The sequence below is a fragment of the Salmo trutta genome, chromosome 5 (genome assembly GCF_901001165.1).
Source record: "Salmo trutta chromosome 5, fSalTru1.1, whole genome shotgun sequence".
Lineage (NCBI taxonomy): Eukaryota > Metazoa > Chordata > Actinopteri > Salmoniformes > Salmonidae > Salmo > Salmo trutta.
The window spans coordinates 9,655,113-9,677,204 of NC_042961.1; the positions used below are offsets into that span (position 1 = coordinate 9,655,113).

The 22,092-nt window shown below is 43.4% G+C and overlaps 1 protein-coding gene across 2 annotated transcripts in view; it reads left to right on the top strand.

The window, feature by feature from the left end:
• The window catches only part of LOC115193625 (heterogeneous nuclear ribonucleoprotein L-like), a 57,861-nt gene extending 45,851 nt beyond the window's left edge, over positions 1 to 12,010 (top strand). Inside the window, exons 7-13 of one of the 2 annotated variants that reach the window (XM_029752453.1) lie at positions 3,087 to 3,161; positions 3,897 to 4,111; positions 8,421 to 8,542; positions 8,704 to 8,905; positions 9,463 to 9,520; positions 9,624 to 9,722; positions 10,377 to 12,010. In XM_029752453.1, the coding sequence (XP_029608313.1) occupies positions 3,087 to 3,161; positions 3,897 to 4,111; positions 8,421 to 8,542; positions 8,704 to 8,905; positions 9,463 to 9,520; positions 9,624 to 9,722; positions 10,377 to 10,432 (827 nt within the window). In that variant the 3' untranslated portion in view covers positions 10,433 to 12,010. The remainder of the gene's footprint in view (positions 1 to 3,086; positions 3,162 to 3,896; positions 4,112 to 8,420; positions 8,543 to 8,703; positions 8,906 to 9,462; positions 9,521 to 9,623; positions 9,723 to 10,376) is intronic. The other variant, XM_029752454.1, reaches the window with a different exon arrangement.
• The last annotated feature ends 10,082 nt before the right edge of the window (positions 12,011 to 22,092 follow it).

A 22,092-nucleotide genomic window follows, 5' to 3' on the forward strand; every position in this document is an offset into this window, starting at 1 on the left:
GGCTAATTGACATCATTTCAGTCAATTGGAGTTGTACCTGTGGATGAATTTCAAGGCCTACCTTCAAACGCAGTGCCTTTTTGCTTGACATCATGGGAAAATCAAAAGAAATCAGCCAAGACCTCAGAAAATAAATTGTAGACCTCCACAAGTCTGGTTCATCCTTGGCAGCAATTTCCAAACGCCTGAAGGTACCACGTTCATCTACAAACAATAGTACGCAAGTATAAACACCATGGGACCACGCAGCCGTCATACTGCTCAGGAAGGAGATGTGTTCTGTCTCCTAGAGATGAACGTACTTTGGTGCGAAAAGTGCATATCAGTCCCAGAACAACAGCAAAGGACCTTGTGAAGATGCTGGAGGAAACAGGTACAAAATAATCTATATCGGCAGTAAAAACAAGTCCTATATCGACATAACCTGAAAGGCCGCTCAGCAAGGAACAAGCCACTGCTCCAGAACCGCAATAAAAAAGCCAGACTACAGTTTGCAACTGCACATGGGGGCAAAGATCGTACTTTTTGGAGAAATGTCCTCTGGTCTGATGAAACAAAAATAGAACTGTTTGGCCATAATGACCATCCTTATGTTTGGAGGGAAAAGGGGGATGCTTGCAAGCCGAAGAACACCAACCCAACCGTGAAGCATGGGGGTGGCAACATCATGTTGTGGGGTGCTTTGCTGCAGGAGGGACTGGTGCACTTCACAAAATAGATGGCATCATGAGGCAGGAAAATAATGTGGATATATTGAAGCAACATCTCAAGACATCAGTCTGGAAGTTAAAGCTTGGTCGCAAATGGGTCTTCCAAATGGACAATGCTCCCAAGCATACTTCCAAAGTTGTGGCAAAATGGCTTAAGGACAACAAAGTCAAGGTATTGGAGTGGCCATCACAAAGCCCTGACCTCAATCCTATAGAACATTTGTCGGCAGAAGTGAAAAAGTGTGTGCAAACAAGGAGGGAAAATATATGGCAGCTAGAAATGAAAACTGGATGGTCTTCAGAGATAGATGGGAGGGGTTGAGGGGAGTTGAAGGCTGGGACTTAAAACAAACAGAAGATAACCAATGTAAAATATACTGTCCATGAAATGTATGTAGTATATATAAGCTGGAAGTGGAAGCCTAAGTATTGTTGTCCATTAGTTTACTCCAATTAGGGGAGGGGTGATAGAGTTAGGGAACAATAATAAAGGAAAATGTATTTTACAAAATCTATATTTAAAATAATATATTTGCCCCCGAAAAATAGATGGGGGATTGGAAAGGATGCACAATTGTCCCAGCATCGTCCGGTTAGGGGAGGGTTTGGCCGGGCTAGGCCGTCATTTTAAAATAAGAATTTGTTCTTAACTGACTTGCCTAGTTAAATAAAGGTTTAAAAAATTATGATACTTTAGTTTATTTAGTAAATATTTTCTTAACTCTATTTCTTGAACTGCATTGTTGGATAAGGGCTTGTAAGTAAGCATTTCATGGTAAGGTCTACACCTGTTGTATTTGGCACATGTGACAAATACAATTTGATTTGATTTGATCTGATCCCTGACAGAGACAGAATACTTATTGGTGCAAAAGATCACGCTTTGGGTTTGAAACTCTGCAGGTGTAAGGAGTTCCAAAGTAGCCCAACAGGCATCCCTGGAACTCATAGCACATTAACATCAGGGTGCAGTAAGCTAGAGTCCTACTAACTAACTAACCCTTCCCATGTGCAGCACAGCACAGCAGCAGAGTATTAGCAAGGCTGTTAACAGTCAACTCTGTGCCCGCTCTCATCCCCAGAGTCCATCCCAAGCCCCCACAGCTCCCAAACAAACAATACTCCACCAGCTCTGATCCGACTGCTGTGAGACAATATTTAGAGGGTGTGACTTTAAAGCAGGAGCGCCGACGAGATGTTGCATGCGGCACATGTGACAAATAAAAATTGATTTGAATATTTGATTTGAACTATTATTAGGCATGTTGAGGGCTCCTTTGGGACTGTTCTTGTGGAAGATGGGACTGCAGCTGCTCTTTGTCCATCCTGTGCCTCCATGTATCTCACTGTGATTCTGTGGCAGATGTGAACTGACTGTATGATAATGTAACACAGGTTGATGTTGTGCACTTGTGCTGAGAGACAACCTGTGCCAATAAAGCCAAGACCTCAGTGAGAGGGTTGCTGACTGTTCACGCTAGTGATGTAATTCAGGTACTGTTCCTCCACCAATCTTTGTATTACAAATGTAACAATGTTTTCCCCCTATTTAAAATGTGATATTTTATGTTGTTTCTTTCTATTTTTGTGTTTTCTCTCTACTGTTCCTTGTCTATAGGTTGTGAAGGATTTAAATGGTATTTTTTAAAGTGAACTGCCGTTGGGGTTAACAGTAGGACCTACTTTTTAAAGCATTTATTGGTGCCTTCTTCTCTCTGTGTGTATTAGTACAACATAGTACTACTATTTAAAGTGCAACTACTATGGTAAAGGTAAAACTGTGGATGCATTGTAGTCCTTCTAATGCAAATTATTACCAGGAGCATGCTCTGATGGAGCGGCAGGTATTGGGCCAGTAACTGAAAGGTTGCTTGTTTGAATACTGGAGCCGACAAGGTGAAAAATCTGTTGCTGTGCCCTTGAGCAAGGCACTTAACCCTAATTGCTCTAGGCGTGCTGTACAATGATGACCCCACTCTTTGTGGGTGTCTCAGGGGGAGTTGGGATACGCAAGAAACACATTTCTATTACACACTTGTGTGTAACAGGACAAATATAAGCCCCCCAATAATTATAATTATGTGTGATAATCAATAGCATTTTTTCCATATGTAGCTTTGACTTCATTATTGTGCCCTTTTGTGCCCTATGCCTGCACTGTTACTATGTGAACTTGTAATGTAAAGTAAGACGTCAACAGAGAGTGGGTTTCCCCAGTCGGTGTACTCATACTCACCTGTAATGTCATAATAGGGTTTCTGTTGCCTCTAATTATTCTGCTTCTTTACTTTCAATGACCTTTCTATCAGTGTGTCTATGTGAATAGCACCTATTTGTATTTACCTCATACTCTCTCCCTATGTTGTGAATGTGTGGATGTTTCAGAGCGTGGGAAGGGCAGGCAGGCCATACTGGGGGAGCACCCGTCCTCTTACGGAGACAATGGATATGGTAAGATCCCGCCTCTCAGCATCAAAACACTACCATATTACTTAGTGTATCGGCTTCTTCCATCTCTAGACATCTCTAGACACAAACTGCTACATTATCCACTCTATCCACACAGACTGCTACATTATCCACTCTATCCACACAGACTGCTACATTATCCACTCTATCCACACAGACTGCTACATTATCCACTCTATCCACACAGACTGCTACATTATTCACTCTATCCATACAGACTGCTAGTTTATTCACTCTATCCATACAGACTGCTACATTATCCTCTATCCAGACAGACTGATACATTATCCACTATATCCACATATACTGCTACATTATCCATCCATGCAGATGGCTACATTATCCATCCCATCCATACAGACTGCTACATTATCCACCACTTCCACACTCCCCATTCCTCAGGTGAAACCCTGCCCAACCACCTCTATGCCTCAGATGGATGGTATAGATTCCCAACCTTATCTGAAGGTGAGAGGAGTAGAGAGTAGAGACCTCCCACCCTGCTTTGTCTCCAGAGGCTACCCATACGTAACCCACCTCCAGACTCCTTTTACCATCAGGGTTGTGTTTAGTAGGATCAAACAGGACAAGAAAGTAGTAGCTGACCTCCTCCATTTCAAAATGTTTTATCCCGTTACATGCCTACTGAACACAACTCAGGTGGAAGTGAAAGTTGTAACCCCTCCTCCTCCTTTCCCCTTGTGTTATGTATTCCAGGGTCACACTGCCCCCTGCTGCCTCTCCCAGGGAACAGCAGGTATAAGCTGAGCTCCCACGACATCCCAGAGGTGGTGGCTTACCCCCTGCCCCAAAGCTCCTCCTACAACAACCACGGCTCTAGCTCTGTCGCCATGGTGAGCGGCCTGCACCCCACCAAGATGAACTGCACCCGCATCTTCAACCTTTTCTGTCTCTATGGCAACATCGAAAAGGTCAGCAGCAGAGGTCCACCTTAGGAGGGACTTGAGGGCATCCATGTGTGTGTTTGTGATAGTTTGAGTGTGAATGAACATTTCTTTGATGAATTCATTTTTTGTTGTTGTCAGTGTGTGTTATTCTGTTTGAAGTATTTCTGTTTGAAGTAGGTGTGCTAAAGCAGTAGTTCTCAAATCTCTGTAGGGGACCCACAACTGTTCCATGGATTTAATCTATTCCAGAGCTAGCACATCTGATTCATGGCGCCGGAGTAGATGGCTGACGTTTTACGTGCTCCTAACCAACTGTGGGGGTTTTTTCTCGTTTTTTTTCGTTGTTTGTAACTTATATTTTAACTTATTCTGTACATAATGTTGCTACTACCGTCTCTTATGACCGAAAATAACTTCTGGACATCAGAACAGCGATTACTCATCACGAACTGGCAAAAGCTTTTTTTTCCTTTAACGAGTCCAACGAGCCCAATGTGAAAGACATACTGCTTTCCCAGGAACAGGCCCAACTCCCCATCATTTGCGTGAAGAGAAGACAGAGAAAAAGAGGACGGAGGTCGGGCTGCCTTCTGAGAATTCGTAGGCGATCGAATAAACCCCCACTGCCTTCCGTTCTACTAGCTAACATGCAATCATCGGAAAATAAAAACAACGACCTACGAGGAAGGTTAAACTACCAACAGGACATTTAAAAACTGTAATATCTTATGCTTCACTGAGTTGTGGCTGAACGACAACATTATCAACATACAGCTGGCTGGTTATACGCTGTATCGGCAGAATATAACAGCTGTGTCTGGTAAGACAAGGGCTGGCGTACTATGTATATTTGTAAACAACAGCTGGTGCACGATATCTAAGAAAGTCTCAAGGTTTTGCTCGACTGAGGTAGAGTATCTCATGATAAGCTGTAGACCACACTATCTACCTAGAAAGTTTTCATCTGTATTTTTTTGTAGCTGTCTACATACCACCACAGACCAATGCTGACACTAAGACCGCACTCAATGAGCTGTATTCCACCGTAAGCAAACAGGAAAACACTCATCCAGAGGCGGCGCACCTAGTGGCCGGGACATTAATGCAGGGAAACTTAAATCCGTTTTACCAAATTTCTATCAGCATGTTAAATGTGTAACCAGAGGGGAAAAAAACTCTGGACCACCTTTACTCCACACACAGAGACGCATACAAAGCTCTCCCTTGCCCTCCATTTGGCAAATTTGACCATAATTCTATCCTCTTGATTCCTGCTTACAAGCAAAAATGAAAGCGGGAAGCACCAGTGACTCGGTCAATAAAAAAGTGGTCAGATGAAGCAGATGCTAAGCTACAGGACTGTTTTGCGAGCACAGACTGGAATATGTTCCGGGATTCTTCTGATGGCATTGAGGAGTACGCCACGTCAGTCATTGGCTTCATCAATAAGTGCATCGATGACGTCATCCCCACAATGACCGAGAGTACATACCCCAACCAGAAGCCATGGATTACAGGCATCATCCGCACTGAGCTAAAGGCTAGAGCTGCCGCTTTCAAGGAGCGGGACTCTAACCCGGAAGCTTATAAGAAATCCCACTATGCCCTCTGATGAACCATCAAACAGGCAAAGTGTCAATACAGGACTAAGATTGAATCATACTACATCATACTACTACGTCGGATGTGGCAGGGCTTGCAAACCATTACAGACTACAAAGAGAAGCACAGCCGAGAGCTGCCCAGTGACACGAGCCTACCAGACGAGCTAAACTACTTCGATGCTCACTTTGAGGCAAACAACACTGAAACATGCATGAGAGCACCAGCTGTTCCGGACGACTGTGTGATCACGCTCTCCGCAGCCGATGTGAGTAAGACCTTTAAACAGGACAACATTCACAAGGCTGCAGGGCTATACGGATTATCAGGACGTGAACTACGAGCATGCGCTGACAAACTGGCAAGTGTCTTCACTGACATTTTCAACCTCTCCCTGTCCAAGTCTGTAATGCCAATATGTTTTAAGCAGACCCCCATAGTCTCTGTGCCCAAGAACACTAAGGTAACCTGCCTAAATGACTACTGACCTGTAGCACTCACGTATGTAGCCATGAAGTGCTTTGAAAGGCTGATTATGGTTCACATCAACACCATTATCCCAAAAACCCTAGACCCACTCCAATTTGCCTACCGCCCTAACAGATCCACAGATGATGCAATCTCTATTGCACTCCACACTGCCCTTTCCCACCTGGACAAAAGGAACACCTATGTGAGAATGCTATTCATTGACTACAGCTCAGCGTTCAACACCATAGTGCCCTCAAAGCTCATCAATAAGCTAAGCACCCTGGGACTGAACACCTCCCTCTACAACTGGATCCTGGACTTCCTGACGGGCCGCCTGCATGTGGTAAGATTAGGTAACAACACATCCGCCACGCTGATCCTCAACACAGGGGACCCTCAGGGCTGCGTGCTCAGTCCCCGCCTGTACTCCCTGTTCACTCATGACTGCACGGCCAGGCATGACTCCAACACCAACATTAAGTTTGCTGACGACACAACAGTAGTAGGCCTGGTCACCGACAACGATGAGACAGCCTATAGGGAGGAGGTCAGAGAACTGGCCGTGTGGTGTCAGGACAACAACCTCTCCCTCAACATGATCACGACAAATGATTGTGGACTACAGAAAAAGGAGGACCGAGCATGCCTCCATTCTCATCAACTGGGCTGTAGTGGAGCAGGTTGAGAACTTCCTTGGTGTCCACATCACCAACAAACTAACATGGTCAAAGCACACCAAGACAGTCGTGAAGAGGGCACAACAAAACCTCTTCCCCCTCAGGAGACTGAAAGGATTTGGCATGGGTCCTCAGATCCTCAAACGGTTCTACAGCTGCACCATCGAGAGCCAGACTATTTCCATTGCCCCCCCAACCCCTCTTTTACGCCGCTGCTACTCTCTGTTATTATCTATGCATAGTCACTTTAATAACTCTACCGGCATGTAGCCTAGTGGTTAGAGGGTTGGGCCAGTAACCGAAAGGTTGCTAGATAGAATCCCTGAGCTGACAAGGTAAAAATCTGTTGTTCTGCCCCTGAACAAGGCAGTTAACCCACTGTTCCCCGGTAGGCCGTCATTGTAAATAAGAATTTGTTCTTAACTCACTTGCCTAGTTAAATAAAGGTTAAATAAATAAACCTACATGTACATATTACCTCGACTAACCAGTGCCCCTGCACATTGACTCTGTACCGGTACTCCCTGTATATAGTCTCGCTATTGTTATTTTTACTGCTGCTCTTTAATGTCTTGTTCCTTTTATTTCTTATTATTAGTATTTTTTAAACTGCATTGTTGGTTAAGGGCTTGTAAGTAAGCATTTCACTGTTGTATTCAGCGCATGTGACTAATTAAATTTGATTTGATTCAAATTGTCAACTAATTATCAAGCCCTTGACTAAGTGAATCAGGTTAGCTAGTTCAGGGTGAAACAAAATTGTGAAATGTCTGGGGGGCCCCGAGGATAGGTTTGAGAAGCACTGTGCTAAAGGTGTATGTAGCTACTGTAATTTCCGGACTATAAGCCGCAACTTTTTTCCCAGGCTTTGAACCTCGCGGCTTAATCAATGATGCGGCTAATATATGGATTTTTCCCGCTTTCAATTATTTTTTTCTCCAAAAAAACACATTCTGTGACGTGCTCAGTTTTTTTGGCGGCATGAAGCTTTCATTAGACCAATGAAATTGCCGAACGGGTTAAGGTCAAACAACTTTTTTGTTTACTGTTTAGATTAAATCGAGCGCTCTCAAACTTCCCATCATTCTGATTACGGTAGTCATTTTGTCACCCTCATCATGGCAAAGACACGGAGAAATGCATATGATGCAGCTTTCAAGTTGAAGGCGATTGATCTGGCTGTTGGAAAAGGAAATAGAGCTGCTGCACGGGAGCTTGGTCTTAATGAGTCAATGATAAGACATTGGAAACAGCAGCGTGAGGAATTGACTCAGTGCAAAAAGACAACTAAAGCTTACTGCTAATTATTCATTTTTTTACAAGCCGTGTTTCGTTAAAGCCTATTTATTTTTGTTGCAAGCCGTGTTTTGTTAAAGCCTGTGTAAAGTTCATTTGTTTCAATGTACCGGTAGGCACCTGCGGCTTATAGACATGTGCGGCTTATTTATGTTCAAAATAAAAAAAAAAATTTAATTCAGTGGGTGCGGCTTATATTCAGGTGCGCTCAATAGTCCAGAAATTACGGTATATAGTATTTGAGGCTTGCTATGTACATCATGTGTCTAAATCTGTGTGTGTGGCAGGTGAAGTTCATGAAGAGTGTCCCGGGCACTGCCCTAGTAGAGATGGGGGATGAGTATGCAGTGGACAGGGCCATCACTCACCTCAACAGCATCAAGGTGTTTGGCAAGCGGCTTAATGTCTGGTGAGTGTCCTTGTTAGCATGCTAGAGGATAGCTTAGCACCTGCAGTATTCAACCACGGAATTAATGTTATTATCTAGTATCTTTTTACTCATTCTTTGTATTCTATTCCCTTCCTCTCCATTTCTCTCTTCCTCCTCTTTCTCCCTCTCTCTCTCTCCAGTGTGTCCAAGCAACATGCGGTCATCCCGAGCCAGGTGTTTGAGCTGGAGGACGGCAGCAGCAGCTATAAGGACTTTGCCATGACCAGGAACAACCGCTTCACCAGCCAAGGCCAGGCCTCCAAGAACATCATCCAGCCTCCCTCCTGTGTGTTGCACTACTACAACGTCCCCCCCTGCATCTCAGAGGACCAGCTACTGAGGGTAGGGCTGTAATGATGTCTATGGTAGCGATAGGATGTGAGCAGAAGCCTGAGGGGTTGTGGGTCAAGGCTAGGGGACGGGATATAGGAAGTAAGGTAAGGTTTATGGTTAACTCCCATCCTGTATACTGCACTACTGCAACGTCCCATCTGAAAGTACCAGCTGCTGAGGTTATGGCTGGAATGACAGGGTAGCGTATGGGGAATGGGGAAGGGTTTCTGCGGTCTATATGGGGTAGGGTTTAGCGTTGACTCACATCCTGTGAGCGGCACGATTACAATGCCCCTCCCCCTACATTTCAGAGGGCCAGCTGGATCTTGGAACGAGGGTGGATATCTGATGTTTGGTGGATAGGAGGCCTAAGAGATGAAACTCTTTTGCTGAACAATTACTTCCATAGAAGAAGCGGACCGCTGATGGATCTATCAGTCATTCATTCACTGTCAATGATCTCTGTAGTTTGACTGTTATTAAAGAGCTCCATCTTGTGGATGTGGTTAGAAAAACATGAGCATTGTCTCAGCAGTCCTTGTTGACTGTTGTTTGATTTTTTCCAGTTATGCTCAGAGCATGATGTGCCAGGTTTCACCAAGTTCAAGATGTTTGATGCAAAGCGTAAGTTTAGCATTTTTTCACTTTTTTAAATTTTGTTAGGCTGTTGAAGGAGTTAGCTGTACTGTCATACTTAAGTTGTCCTATTGTCCTCTCTTGTCATCAGCCTCCTCCAAAACTATCTCTGGGTTGTTAGAGTTTGACTCCAAGACGCACGCGGTCGAGGTCTTGACCGTCCTAAACCACTACCAGATCAGAATACCAAGTAAGTGACCAGATGGTTTTGCTTTCCTCAACAGTGACCGCACGCTAGCACCAAACACTCCACCATTAGTAGTCACTCTCAGCAGGATAACTGAGTGTGTCACATAGTCAGAGAAATGCCCAGAGAAATTGGATTCAGACCAAATTTACATGAAGACCTGAAGACTAAATCCTATCTTGCATTCAATCTTCCTCTTTACTGCATTGGCATAGCCTGTCTTATTGCCACACTATTATTCCTGAGTGAAATAGCATGGGGGACATGTTATAAAATCCAAGAAGGCTTTAATGCTGTCTGTTCTAGGAGCAGGTGGTTGATTTTCACAATATTTATCCTGTCTGTTGGTTGGCTCCACAGGTGTTTCAGCCTGGCCCTGTGGAGTTGGTTGTTATCAGAGAGGGAGATTAGGTGTGTGTGTGTGTGTGTGTGCGCGCGTGCGTGTGTCATGAGACAGGGAGCACACTAGGACCGGAGTCTGTGCATCATCTGCTGCACACCTTTTTCTCTTCTCAGACCGGACTTAACGCTGCTGTGTTCAGAATTCTCCCTGCCAATGTCCCCAACAGAGTGAACATGTGTGTTTGTTTATGTGTAGGAATATGTGTGAGTGTGTGTATAGTAGGTGTGTAATCCAGTGTGTCTGACCTTTTCCAGATGGCTCTAACCCCTACACCCTGAAGCTGTGCTTCTCCACGTCCTCTCACCTCTGAGAAACTCAGGACCAGGGCACCAGCAGGACTGACCAGAGCCCAGCAGGAGATGGAGAGAGAGAAAGGATGGGACTGGGAGGGACAGAGTACTGAGCTAACAAGACACTGAGACTCACTGTCTCCCGTTGAAGTGGAGAAGACTACTGAAACACACAAGTGTGAAACACTGGAAAATTGCTGTACCTCTTATTTTCTAGTATTTTCTGTTCTGTTAGTTTTTAAGTTATCTCTGTATAGAGAGAGCCAATCAGAACTAAGAACAGAGAGACGACACCCTCTCTTCCCAGCGTCCATTGGGGCTGAGCATGGTACTGTAATGTAACAGATGACCCCTGAAAAGACTTGTTGTGGACAGAATGAGATTACTTGCCAATTTTTGCATTGTGTTCGAAGACTGAATAGAGGACGTCCAATATGCATCCGTGCTGGTGAAGACTATCCAAAATGGTCGCCATATTTATGGGTTGACAGCGCTGCATTTATGCTCACCTTATTTAGTTGAGCAGCAGAAACTCAGTCGGTACTTCAGTGGAACAATGTGTCAATATGAATTTAAAATCGCACTGTAACATGTAAATGTGTATAGAATTGAAATGAAAGCTCTGCTATAGAGGGTTGGGACAGGGGAGCGGGAGATATTCTTCATCTTATTTGAGGTCATTGTGTCAGCAGGTGTTTTGCTTTGGAGTGGACCGTTTTAATGATGCGTTTTAGACACTGTGTTTGTATGATGTTTACACACGAAGAGCCCATGGTCTGTGTAGTATGTCAGTGTTTTGGGGCACACTGTTTGAATGTTAGTACTGGGTTCAGTGTAGTATCATGGCTCGCCTGCACTGTGTTCAGTGTCAGTAGTTTTGTACATTCAGACTGTTTTAGTGTTTAGTGACACGCCGATATGTCTTATGTTCACAAAATGGCTGTATCCAGAATCATTATACATCACCCCTACCTCTTTGCCTCATTAATTAGCAAATATTTTGATATTAATTAGTATATTTAAAACATTTATGGACATTTTCAGATTTCTTAATCCCTCAAATACCTAAGGTTATTTGGGAACAGCCCTGTCAAAGAGTGTAACAAATAATATGACTGTACAAATGCTTTGCACAACAAATTTGGAATTTCATTTTACTTGCAAAATAAGGAAATTACATGTTAAAGCCAAATTCCATTGGTCTACTCTGTATGTACTACTGTATAACATGAGCAAATACATACAGTACAAAACTTAAGGTGTTAATCAACCTTTCTGCAAGTAGCAAACTGCTATTGTATCTGCTGCAGGGGAGGCTTATCCAGGCACAGGATCAGGTTTGGTTGGTTCTGGATGCATCCTGAGAACATGACATTCATTAAGCATTCAACCGTCTACAGATCCTCTTACATTTTATTATTCCAGATTTGCTCCGACTTCCATTTCAAAAGCCTGGAGTTACTATAAACAGCAGTCTTGTGCTTAAGTTCATGTTATCATCAAATGTAAGACACTACACGCATGTTCAGGTGGGTAGATCCCATGACTTCCATGTCGACTTCCATGTCTGACTGGTCATTAAATGGCGTATCTATGGCTTTGTTGTGGATTTTATAGAGTTTTGTGATCTGTGCCAGTGTTAGTCACTGGAGTGACACCAGAATAGAATCCTCATGCACACTACAGAGTGTGCATTCTCCTGCCCTATGAGCTTTGAGAGCACACTCCAATGAATTCCCTTAAACAAACTTCAGAGGATCCCTCTGCACACAAATGTATCTCTGAGGGCATAACTTGTTCAAATAGAACACTGCAGCCTTTGCTTTCTAGAGTCCCCATTGTCAATAAAGGAAAGTAGCTTCCCACAGCTAAAGCTTTACTTTACATTGTAATGTGGTGAGAGCTGGTTGGGAGGATGGGAGAAAGACCAGGAAAGGTGAGGATGAAAACTGAGACACACACAGTAACATTATTAGTGATAGTTATTTTCCCTGTGCTCAGCTAGTGACATGTACTTGAATAACAAACATGACTTGCTCTTTCAACTCTTAACACTAAGAAAAACACAAACTTATGCAAACCCAAGTGGGCACACCCTTACAACAAACACCTCTCTCTCCTATCTCTCTCTTTTTCACACTCCAGCCTAGTCTCTAGCTTTGCTGCACACTCCTACACACACCCTTGGTGCCCAGTAATCCGTTGGGGAACGCTGGTCTCTCGTGACCCTCTCTCTAAATTTACAGCGGCCTGTTGCTGTTCCCTGTGTGGGTCTCTCATATTTCTCTAGCCGGCTGCGACACTAATAATAGCAGTGCTGCGACACAGATTACTTCACTCTGAGCCGAGGAGGGTACCTCTCTCTCTCTGCTGGGGCCTTTTCTAGTTCCCTTGGTTTCTTTATTTAGCCACTGACCCGCTCCTCTTTTCTCTTTGGAACAGAGGGCAGGTCACAGGCTCATTAGCATATTAAGGCTGTATGCATGTTTTTATCATTACTGGGTCTTATGGTCAGCACTTATTATGAGTGCTATACTGAAGGTGATAAAAAACCAACAGCAAGGATTTAGGAGGAAGATAGTAGCTCATATGAACTTACACAGACTTCACATGAGCAGAGAGGGAGGGACTGTAATAAGAAAGTCAGAATAAGCACAGACGTCCTCCAGCTTTTTGTGCCCCAGTTTTCTAGGTTAGCCAGGCTTATCTATGTAAACAGGTGCCCTTGAGCCCAGAGATACCCAAAGAGATCCTTGTCTCTTCAAAGATGCGATTCCCACTAACCACTCCATTATGATTCAAGCCTCACATGCCAGGCTTGACAGCTCTCCTGTAAACTGACAGCTACCTCTGATTCTCTGTACATGAAAGCCACATATATGTGCCTGTCGCACACAGGGGAAAAGTCCTTCAGGAGAACCATCATGTCACATTTAATCCTGGGATGGAAGGGGGATCTTCTGGCTCAGTAGTCCTGGCAATTGGACGTGTGTGTTTGTGCATGCGTAGGCCTATGTGTGTGTTTATCACGTATGTGTGTGTGTTGATCCAGTGCCACCTGCCTGGATATCCGACCGCAGTCTTTTTCTCAGGTCCAGTAAATCTCTTATGGCTATGTGAGGGGTTATTTGAGGACAGCTGTGAATCCCACCTCGAGCCATCCGGCGGACTGTCACACCTCGCCAGTCCAGCATCGCTGACCAGTGAGCCCTGGCCGTGACCTTGTCACATGGGTCTTACAGTGTGTGCATCAAAGGAGACTGTGTATGAGGAGTACTCTAAGGTAATGTGTTTATACAGCTTTAAGGACACATTATATTTATTTGACAGGGCTGCGTTCAGTACGAAAAAAGGGTGTGAAACGTAACGGTGCTGTTCTGAACGACCAGTTGAACGACCAGTTGAACGACCAGTGAGGGGTTGGGTTGTGGGTTGCTGTCAGCATGGCCGCTACCCTTGAAATACTTTCACTCATTGCTTCAAGCCACACCCTTCCACACCAAACGGAGCAAATGTACCTCAAAGTCTGTTCAAGAAAGTTGAAGAACGTTTTGGGGAAAGGCACCTCAGGTGTGCTGTAATCCTCTGCTACCCCACCAGGATATGATTAAAACATAATTACAGCAAGATATTTTGGTCTTTGACCGAAGGCCTTATACATCATTTATAATGTTCACATTAGTTATTTTGGGGGAGCTATAGCTAGCTATTTATTTTATGTCTGTGTAATTACAAGCACTTCCTTAGGCATCAGTAAAAAGAATACCCCTACAAGGTAAACGTATTACCCTTTATGAAAATGAGCTCTTGAGATCCATTACAATACACAATATTATTATATTAACTTCCTAACACTCAGCCCAACTCTAAACAAACTCCTTTATAAACTCAGCAAAAAAAGAAACGTCCCCTTTTCAGGACCCTGTCTTTTAACGATCGTTCGTAAAAAACCCAAATAACTTCACAGATCTTAATTGTAAAGGGTTTAAACACTGTTTCCCATGCTCGTTCAATGAATCATAAACAATTAATGAATATGCACCAGTGGAATGGTCGTTAAGACACTAACAGCTTACAGACGGTAGGCAATTAAGGTCACAGTTCTGAAAACTTAGGACACTAAAGAGGCCTTTCTACTGACTCTGAAAAACACCAAAAGAAAGATGCCCAGGGTCCCTGCTCATCTGCGTGAACGTGCCTTAGGCATGCTGCAAGGAGGCATGAGGACTGCAAATGTGGCCACGGCAATAAATTGCAATGTCCGTACTGTGAGACGCCTAAGACAGCGCTACAGGGAGACAGGACGGACAGCTGATCATCCTCGCAGTGGCAGACCACGTGCAGCAACACCTGCACAGGATCGGTACATCCGAGCATCACTCCTGCGGGACAAGTACAGGATGGCAACAACAACTGCCGAGTTACACCAGGGAACGCACAATCCCTCCATCAGTGCTCAGACTGTCCGCAATAGGCTGAGAGAGGCTGGACTGAGGGCTTGTAGGCCTCTTGTAAGGCAGACATCACTGGCAACAACGTCGCCTATGGGCATAAACCCACCGTCGCTAAACCAGACAGGACTGACAAAAAGTGCTCTTCACTGACGAGTCGCGGTTTTGTCTCACCAGAGGTGATGGTCGGATTCACGTTTATCATCGAATGAGCGTGTACTCTGGAGCGGGATCGATTTGGAGGATCCGTCATGGTCTGGGGCAGTGTTATCAAACTGAGCTTGTTGCCATTACAGGCAAGACATCCACCTCCCTCATGTGGTACCCTTCCTGCAGGCTCATCCTGACATGATCCTCCAGCATAACAATGCCACCAGCCATACTGCTCGTTCTGTGCGTGATTTTCTGCAAGACAGGAATGTCAGTGTTCTGCCATGGCCAGCGAAGTGCCCGGATCTCAATCCCATTGAGCATGTCTGGGACCTGTTGAATCGGAGGGTGAGGGCTAGGGCCATTTGAGGGTGCCTTGGTGGAAGAGTGGGGTAACATACTGACTGTTACTTTTGATTTTGACCCACCCCCTCCCCCCTTTGTTCAGGGACACAATATTCAATTTCTGTAAGTCACATGTCTGTGGAACTTGTTCAGTTTATGTCTCAGTTGTTGAATCTTGTTATGTTCATACAGATATTTACACATGTTAAGTTTGCTGAAAATAAACGCAGTTGACAGTGAGAGGACGTTTCTTTTTTTGCTGAGTTTATAAATCCCATGAACCCTGGGAGAGAGCCAAGTTCAAACCCTGCCAATGCAAACACACTAACTGAGAAATTAGGCTATGAATGCAAGTTTGTGGAAGTCTGACTAGCTCAAATTAATCAAATAGAGGGTTATCTTGTCCTTGTTCTTTTAATTGTGTCAGTGTTGAAGGATTACAATGCATATGTCTCATATTTTGCAACTAGTCAGTTTGCTGCCAAAAAACATAGCTATTTATTACATTATGGACCTCCACATCTAGCACTTACTGTATGGTGACTGATCGTCACATTTAGCATGCTCTTCTATGTCAGCGCTCCTATTCAGAATGAATTTACTGTGGAGGTTTGTCCTTGGCCTTGTTTTATTCGAGCATGAACACAAACAGTAGCCATCATTGATGCGATGCCGTGACTTTGTCGACTTTCAAACAACTGAAACAAAAGTTGGTGAAGACCTGAGCAATCGAGACTAGTCTGAAGCCTCCATACCTCGAGGGCCGTACTCCAGTTTTATTGTGTTTGTTCTGTTCCACAAGGAGACCATTACCTCAATCAACATCACTATACGTTTACTGCTCTTATCCAAATAGTGATAGTATGCAGCAGATGATATGACTTCAGGTAAATAACAGAATGTTATTGCACCTCTCAACTGAAGATGTTTTATTGCTTTTTAAAGTGCCTCAATGATCCCTAAGTACTAACCATAACGGCTAGACAAAGATAAACCGACACAGAATCCATTCAGCTCCATGGGCAATACTGTATATACACATTTTTCAGTAGCTCGTGTGATTTTCTTAGTCACTCTATGGTGGATCTACAGTTGCTGAAGGGGACTCAAGTTCCCACCTCATCCTCTCTGACCTCCTTTTCTCCTCAAATTGTCTAGAGAGCAGTGTGGGTAGAGCATAGTTATGTAAATGGTTCTAGCAGTTTCTCTCAAGTGCAATGTGGGTAGTGTCAAGCCTTAGTCTGCTCTCCTCTGAGGAATACAAAAGGGTTTTTCTCTCCCCCTCACCTCTGCTACTGCTGCTAGAATCAATAGGCCAAGTATAAAATATAGGTATAATCAGAGACAACTTCTCTGGGTTTATAACCAGCAGGAACACCATACTGCAGCCTGTCATTTTATTTCCCTCTTCTGGCTTTAAAAATGCTCTGCTAAGCTTGAGGCATTATTCAACCAAACTGAGACCTCCTTTCTGTGTGGCCTATTTTGAATGACCCGGTCTCTCCTGCAACTTCTCTTTTGAGAAACACCTCCACATCTAATATTTATGAATGCGAGAAAGGCGTTTGGAAACTTTCATAACTAGTTTATATCTTAGCCACAGAAAGCTAGAAGCTGTGTAGCGTCTACATTATACTATTGACATAAACGTTAATATATTAGAAATTAGGTATCTAAAATGAAAACAAATCAAGGACTACAGTGGAAGAGGATTTCTGGCAGTGGGCTAAAAGAGGCTTGGCTCCTGAGTCATATATTAAGTAATATAATCATATAATTGATACAATCTGCACTCCCAGGCAGTTCTAGGTTGTTAATACAGTAGAGTAGATGTAGCCTGTTATCACAAACCATGAGAAGGAGAGAGAGAAAAGAGTAGGAAGTAGAGAGAGGAGACAATGATTTATTGATCAGACTGCACTTCACTCACAACTTATTTTTGTTTTAATCACAGTGCTTGTAATGACTATAATGTGCTGTTGTATCATGCCTCATTTTCAAAGTTAACTCTGGAAATGAGATTTCACCATCAGTGACCAAATTCCAGTAGTGTACAAGTTGTGTACATTTTCTAGACCCAAAAGAGTAATCTAAGGAGGATTTTGGAGCTGGAAAACAGAAAAAAGTGGACAATGGACATCAGCCCACTGATGGACTTGACCTTCCTTTAGGACAGTGGAGTGTGTCGAGGAAGATTGGCGTCAAGTACAAACAGAGCCATACTCCAGTAGCACTGGAGGTGAATTGGATGGGAAAAAGGATGAATTACCTGATGGCAGGTGTGGTGATGGTCATGATAAAGATGATTCTGGGCCAGTGGGGGTGACATTTTGGGAGAAAGTGGATCCCTACCTTTTGGCTGACCCACGTGTGGTTTTGGGTTCGGTGAGGGAGTTGGGTGCTGTTGAATCGGTGAAGGTGATCATTTTTTTGTGTTTCTTGGTATTTGGTATTTTATTTGGATCCTCATTAGCTGTTGCAAAAGCAGCAGCTACTCTTCCTGCGGTCCACACAAAACATGAAACATGACATAATACAGAACATTAATAGACAAGAACAGCTCAGGGACAGAACTACATCAATAAAATAAACATATCAATACATACACAAACTATGTAAGTCAAATAGGGGAGAGGAGTTATGTTTTTTACATTTAAAATGTCTTTTCACCAGGTAGGCTAGTTGAGAACAAGTTCTCAATTACAACTGCGACCTGGCTAAGATTAAGCAAAGCTGTCTGACACAAAAACAACACATGGAATAAACAAACATACAGTCAATAATACAATAGAAAAAGTCTATATACAATGCAAATGAGGTAGGACAAGGGAGGAAAGGCAATAAATAGGCCATAGTGGCGAAATAATTACAATATAGCAATTAAACACTGGAGTGATAGATGTGCAGAAGATGAGTGTGCAAGTAGAAATACTGGGGTGCAAAGGAGCAAAATAAATAAAATAAACAACAGTATGGGGATGAGGTAGTTGAATGGGCTATTTACAGATGAGCTATGTACAGGTGCAGTGATCTGTGAGCTGCTCGGACTGCTGGTAATAATATCAAAGGCTGCGTTGTAATCTAACAGTTTGCTAACAGCTGGCAGCAAGCTGATAGGTCTGCTGTTAGAACCAGTAAAAGCCTCTTTACCACTCTTAGGTAGCGAAATTACTTTGGCTTCCCTCCAGGCCTGAGGACAAAGACTTTCCTCTAGCCTCAGACATCTTAGGGCTAGACCCGGCTTTTCTCAATTTCCGCCTGAATGACGTGCCCAAAGTAAACTGCCTGTTGCTCAGGCCCTGAAGCCAGGATATGCATATAATTGGTACCATTGGAAAGAAAACACTTTGAAGTTTGTAGAAATGTTAACATAATGTAGGAGAATATAACACAATAGAAAATCCAAAGAAAAACCAACCTGAATTTTTTGGGGAGAGAGACCATCCTCTTAGAAAGGCAAGTATAAGGTCATACTGAGAATTAGCTCCCTTGATGCAATTCCTATGGCTTCCACAGTGTGTCAGCAGTCTATGTTCAAGGTTTCAGGCTTGTAACTTTGAAAACAAATAAGAAATATCCATTTTAATACAGGGACACAGTCTTGGAAATGTGTGTTTGCGCGCGCCATGAAGACAGGACGCACCTGCTAAAATCTGTTTCCTATTGAACATACTTCTTTCTGTAAGAAATATTATAGTTTGATTACATTTTAGGGTATCTGAGGAGTAAATCGAAATGTATTTTGAGTTTAGGGGTAGATTTTCGGACTCCTTTCTCTGCATGTTGAACGACTGGATTACTCAAATCGATGGCGCCAACAAAACAGACTTTTTGGGATATAAAAAACAATTTTATCTAACAAAACAACACTACATGTTATAGCTGGGACCCTTTGGATGACAAATCAGAGGAATATTTTCAAAAGTAAGTGAATATTTAATCGCTATTTGTGAATTTATGAAACCTGTGCCGGTGGAAAAATATTTCGATGTGGGGCGCCGTCCTCAAACAATCGCATGGCATGTTTTTGCAGTAATAGCTACTGTAAATCGGACAGTGCAATTAGATTAACAATAATTGAAGCTTTCAAATCAAAATCAAATCAAATTTATTTATATAGCCCTTCGTACATCAGCTGAAATCTCAAAGTGCTGTACAGAAACCCAGCCTAAAACCCCAAACAGCAAGCAATGCATGTGAAAGAAGCACGGTGGCTGGGAAAAACTCCCTAGGAAAAACTCCTGAGAAAGGCCAAAAACCTAGGAAGAAACCTAGAGAGGAACCAGGCTATGAGGGGTGGCCAGTCCTCTTCTGGCTGTGCCGGGTGGATATTATAACAGAACATGGTCAAGATGTTAAAATGTTCGTAAATGACCAGCATGGTCAAATAATAATAATCATAGTAATTGTCGAGGGTGCAACAAGCACGTCCGGTGAACAGGTCAGGGTTCCGTAGCCGCAGGCAGAACAGTTGAAACTGGAGCAGCAGCATGGCCAGATGGACTGGGGACAGCAAGGAGTCATCATGCCAGGTAGTCCTGAGGCATGGTCCTAGGGCTCAGGTCCTCCGAGAGAAAGAAAGAAAGAGAGAAAGAGAGAATTAGAGAGAGCATATTTACATTCACACAGGACACCGGATAAGACAAGAGAATACTCCAGATGTAACAGACTGACCCTAGCCCCCCGACACATAAACTACTGCAGCATAAATACTGGAGGCTGAGACAGGAGGGATCAGAAGACACTGTGGCCCCATCCGATGATACCCCCGGACAGGGCCAAACAGGCAGGATATAACCCCACCCACTTTGCCAAAGCACAGCCCCCACACCACTAGAGGGATATCTACAACCACCAACTTACCGTCCGAAGACAAGGCCGAGTATAGCCCACAAAGATGTCCGCCACGGCACAACCCAAGGGGGGGGCGCCAACCCAGACAGGAAGACCACGTCAGTGGCTCAACCTACTCAAGTGACGCACCCCTCCCATGGACGGCATGGAAGAGCACCAGTAAGTCAGTGACTCAGCCCCTGTAAAAGGGTTAGAGGCAGAGAATCCCAGTGGGAAGAGGGGAACCGACAAGGCAGAGACAGCAAGGGCGGTTCGTTGCTCCAGCCTTTCCGTTCACCTTCACACTCCTGGGCCAGACTATACTTAATCATAGGACCTACTGAAGAGATAAGTCTTCAGTAAAGACTTAAAGGTTGAGACTGAGTCTGCGTCTCTCACATGGGTAGGCAGACCATTCCATAAAAATGGAGCTCTATAGGAGAAAGCCCTACCTCCAGCCGTTTGCTTAGAAATTCTAGGGACAATTAGGAGGCCTGCATCTTGTGACCGTAGCGTACGTGTAGGTATGTACGGCAGGACCAAATCGGAAAGATAGGTAGGAGCAAGCCCATGTAATGCTTTGTAGGTTAGCAGTAAAACCTTGAAATCAGCCCTTGCCTTAACAGGAAGCCAGTGTAGGAAGCCAGTGTCTTATATCAACTGATATAAGACACTTATATGTACCTAAATGTTTAATATCCATAATTTTTATGATTATTTATTTGAATTGTGCGCCCTCCAGTTTCACCAGAAGATGTCCCACTAGCGGGATGCCTAGGCTTAAGTTAAAGATATGACAGATAGGAGAGACTATTGTAACGCTCATTGTTAGGAGGAAAAGTGGACCAAGGCACAGCGTGGTAAGTGTTCATGATTCTTTATTTTCACAACACACTCAAACAAAATAACAAAAGGGGACAAAAAAAGTGCACAGTTCTGTCAGGCAACAGAATGCTAAACCGAAAACAACCTCCCACAAAAACAGGTGGAAAACAGGCTGCCTAAGTATGATTCCCAATCAGAGACAAAGATAGACAGCTGCCTCTGATTGGGAACCACACTGGCCCAAAAACAAAGAAACAGAAAACATAGACTTCCCACCTGAGTCACACCCTGACCTAACCAAACATAGAAAATAATAAGGATCTCTAGGGTCAGAGCGTGACACCTATAGAGTCAGCTTCCATCCTCAGTAGCTTTCAATCTAAGTTGTCAATGCCAGGAGGTTTGTCATTATTGATCGATAACAGTCATTTTTCTACCTTTCCCATACTAACTTAAAAAAATTCTAACTTGTAATGCTTTTCTTTCATTCTTAGTTTTTTTATGGATTAATATGATGGCTCACTGTCCATTGTTGGCATTTCCTGCCTAAGTTTGCCCACTTTGCCAATGAAGTCATTATAAAAAATAATTGGCAACATCAAATGGTTTTGTGATGAATAAGCCATCTGATTCGATGAAAGATGGAGTTGAATTTGTCTTTCTGGCCACAATTAAATTTAAAGTACTCAAGTTTTTTTCCATCATTCTTTCTATCATCGATCTTGGCTTCATAATACAGTTTCTTCTTCCTTTTGTTGAGTTTAGTGTCGTGTCTTTAGTATCCTTAGTGTGATGACATGCTATTTTATCAAATCGATTACCTAACGTTTAATTGATTACGTGATTGAATTAAATCATGCAACAATTAACTCATTAATAACCTGGGGCACCACGGAGAAGTTTATTTAAGGAGTTCCATCTTCCGAATCTTACATTTCAGTCATCAATCAGTCATTAATTATTCTTTACCTTCTATCAGTCTCATCTGAATGTTGTAAAATACTTGGTTATCTGCACGAACCTTAGTTTCCATAATGAATCAGCAATATACAAATTGGCTTAATTATTTATTTACT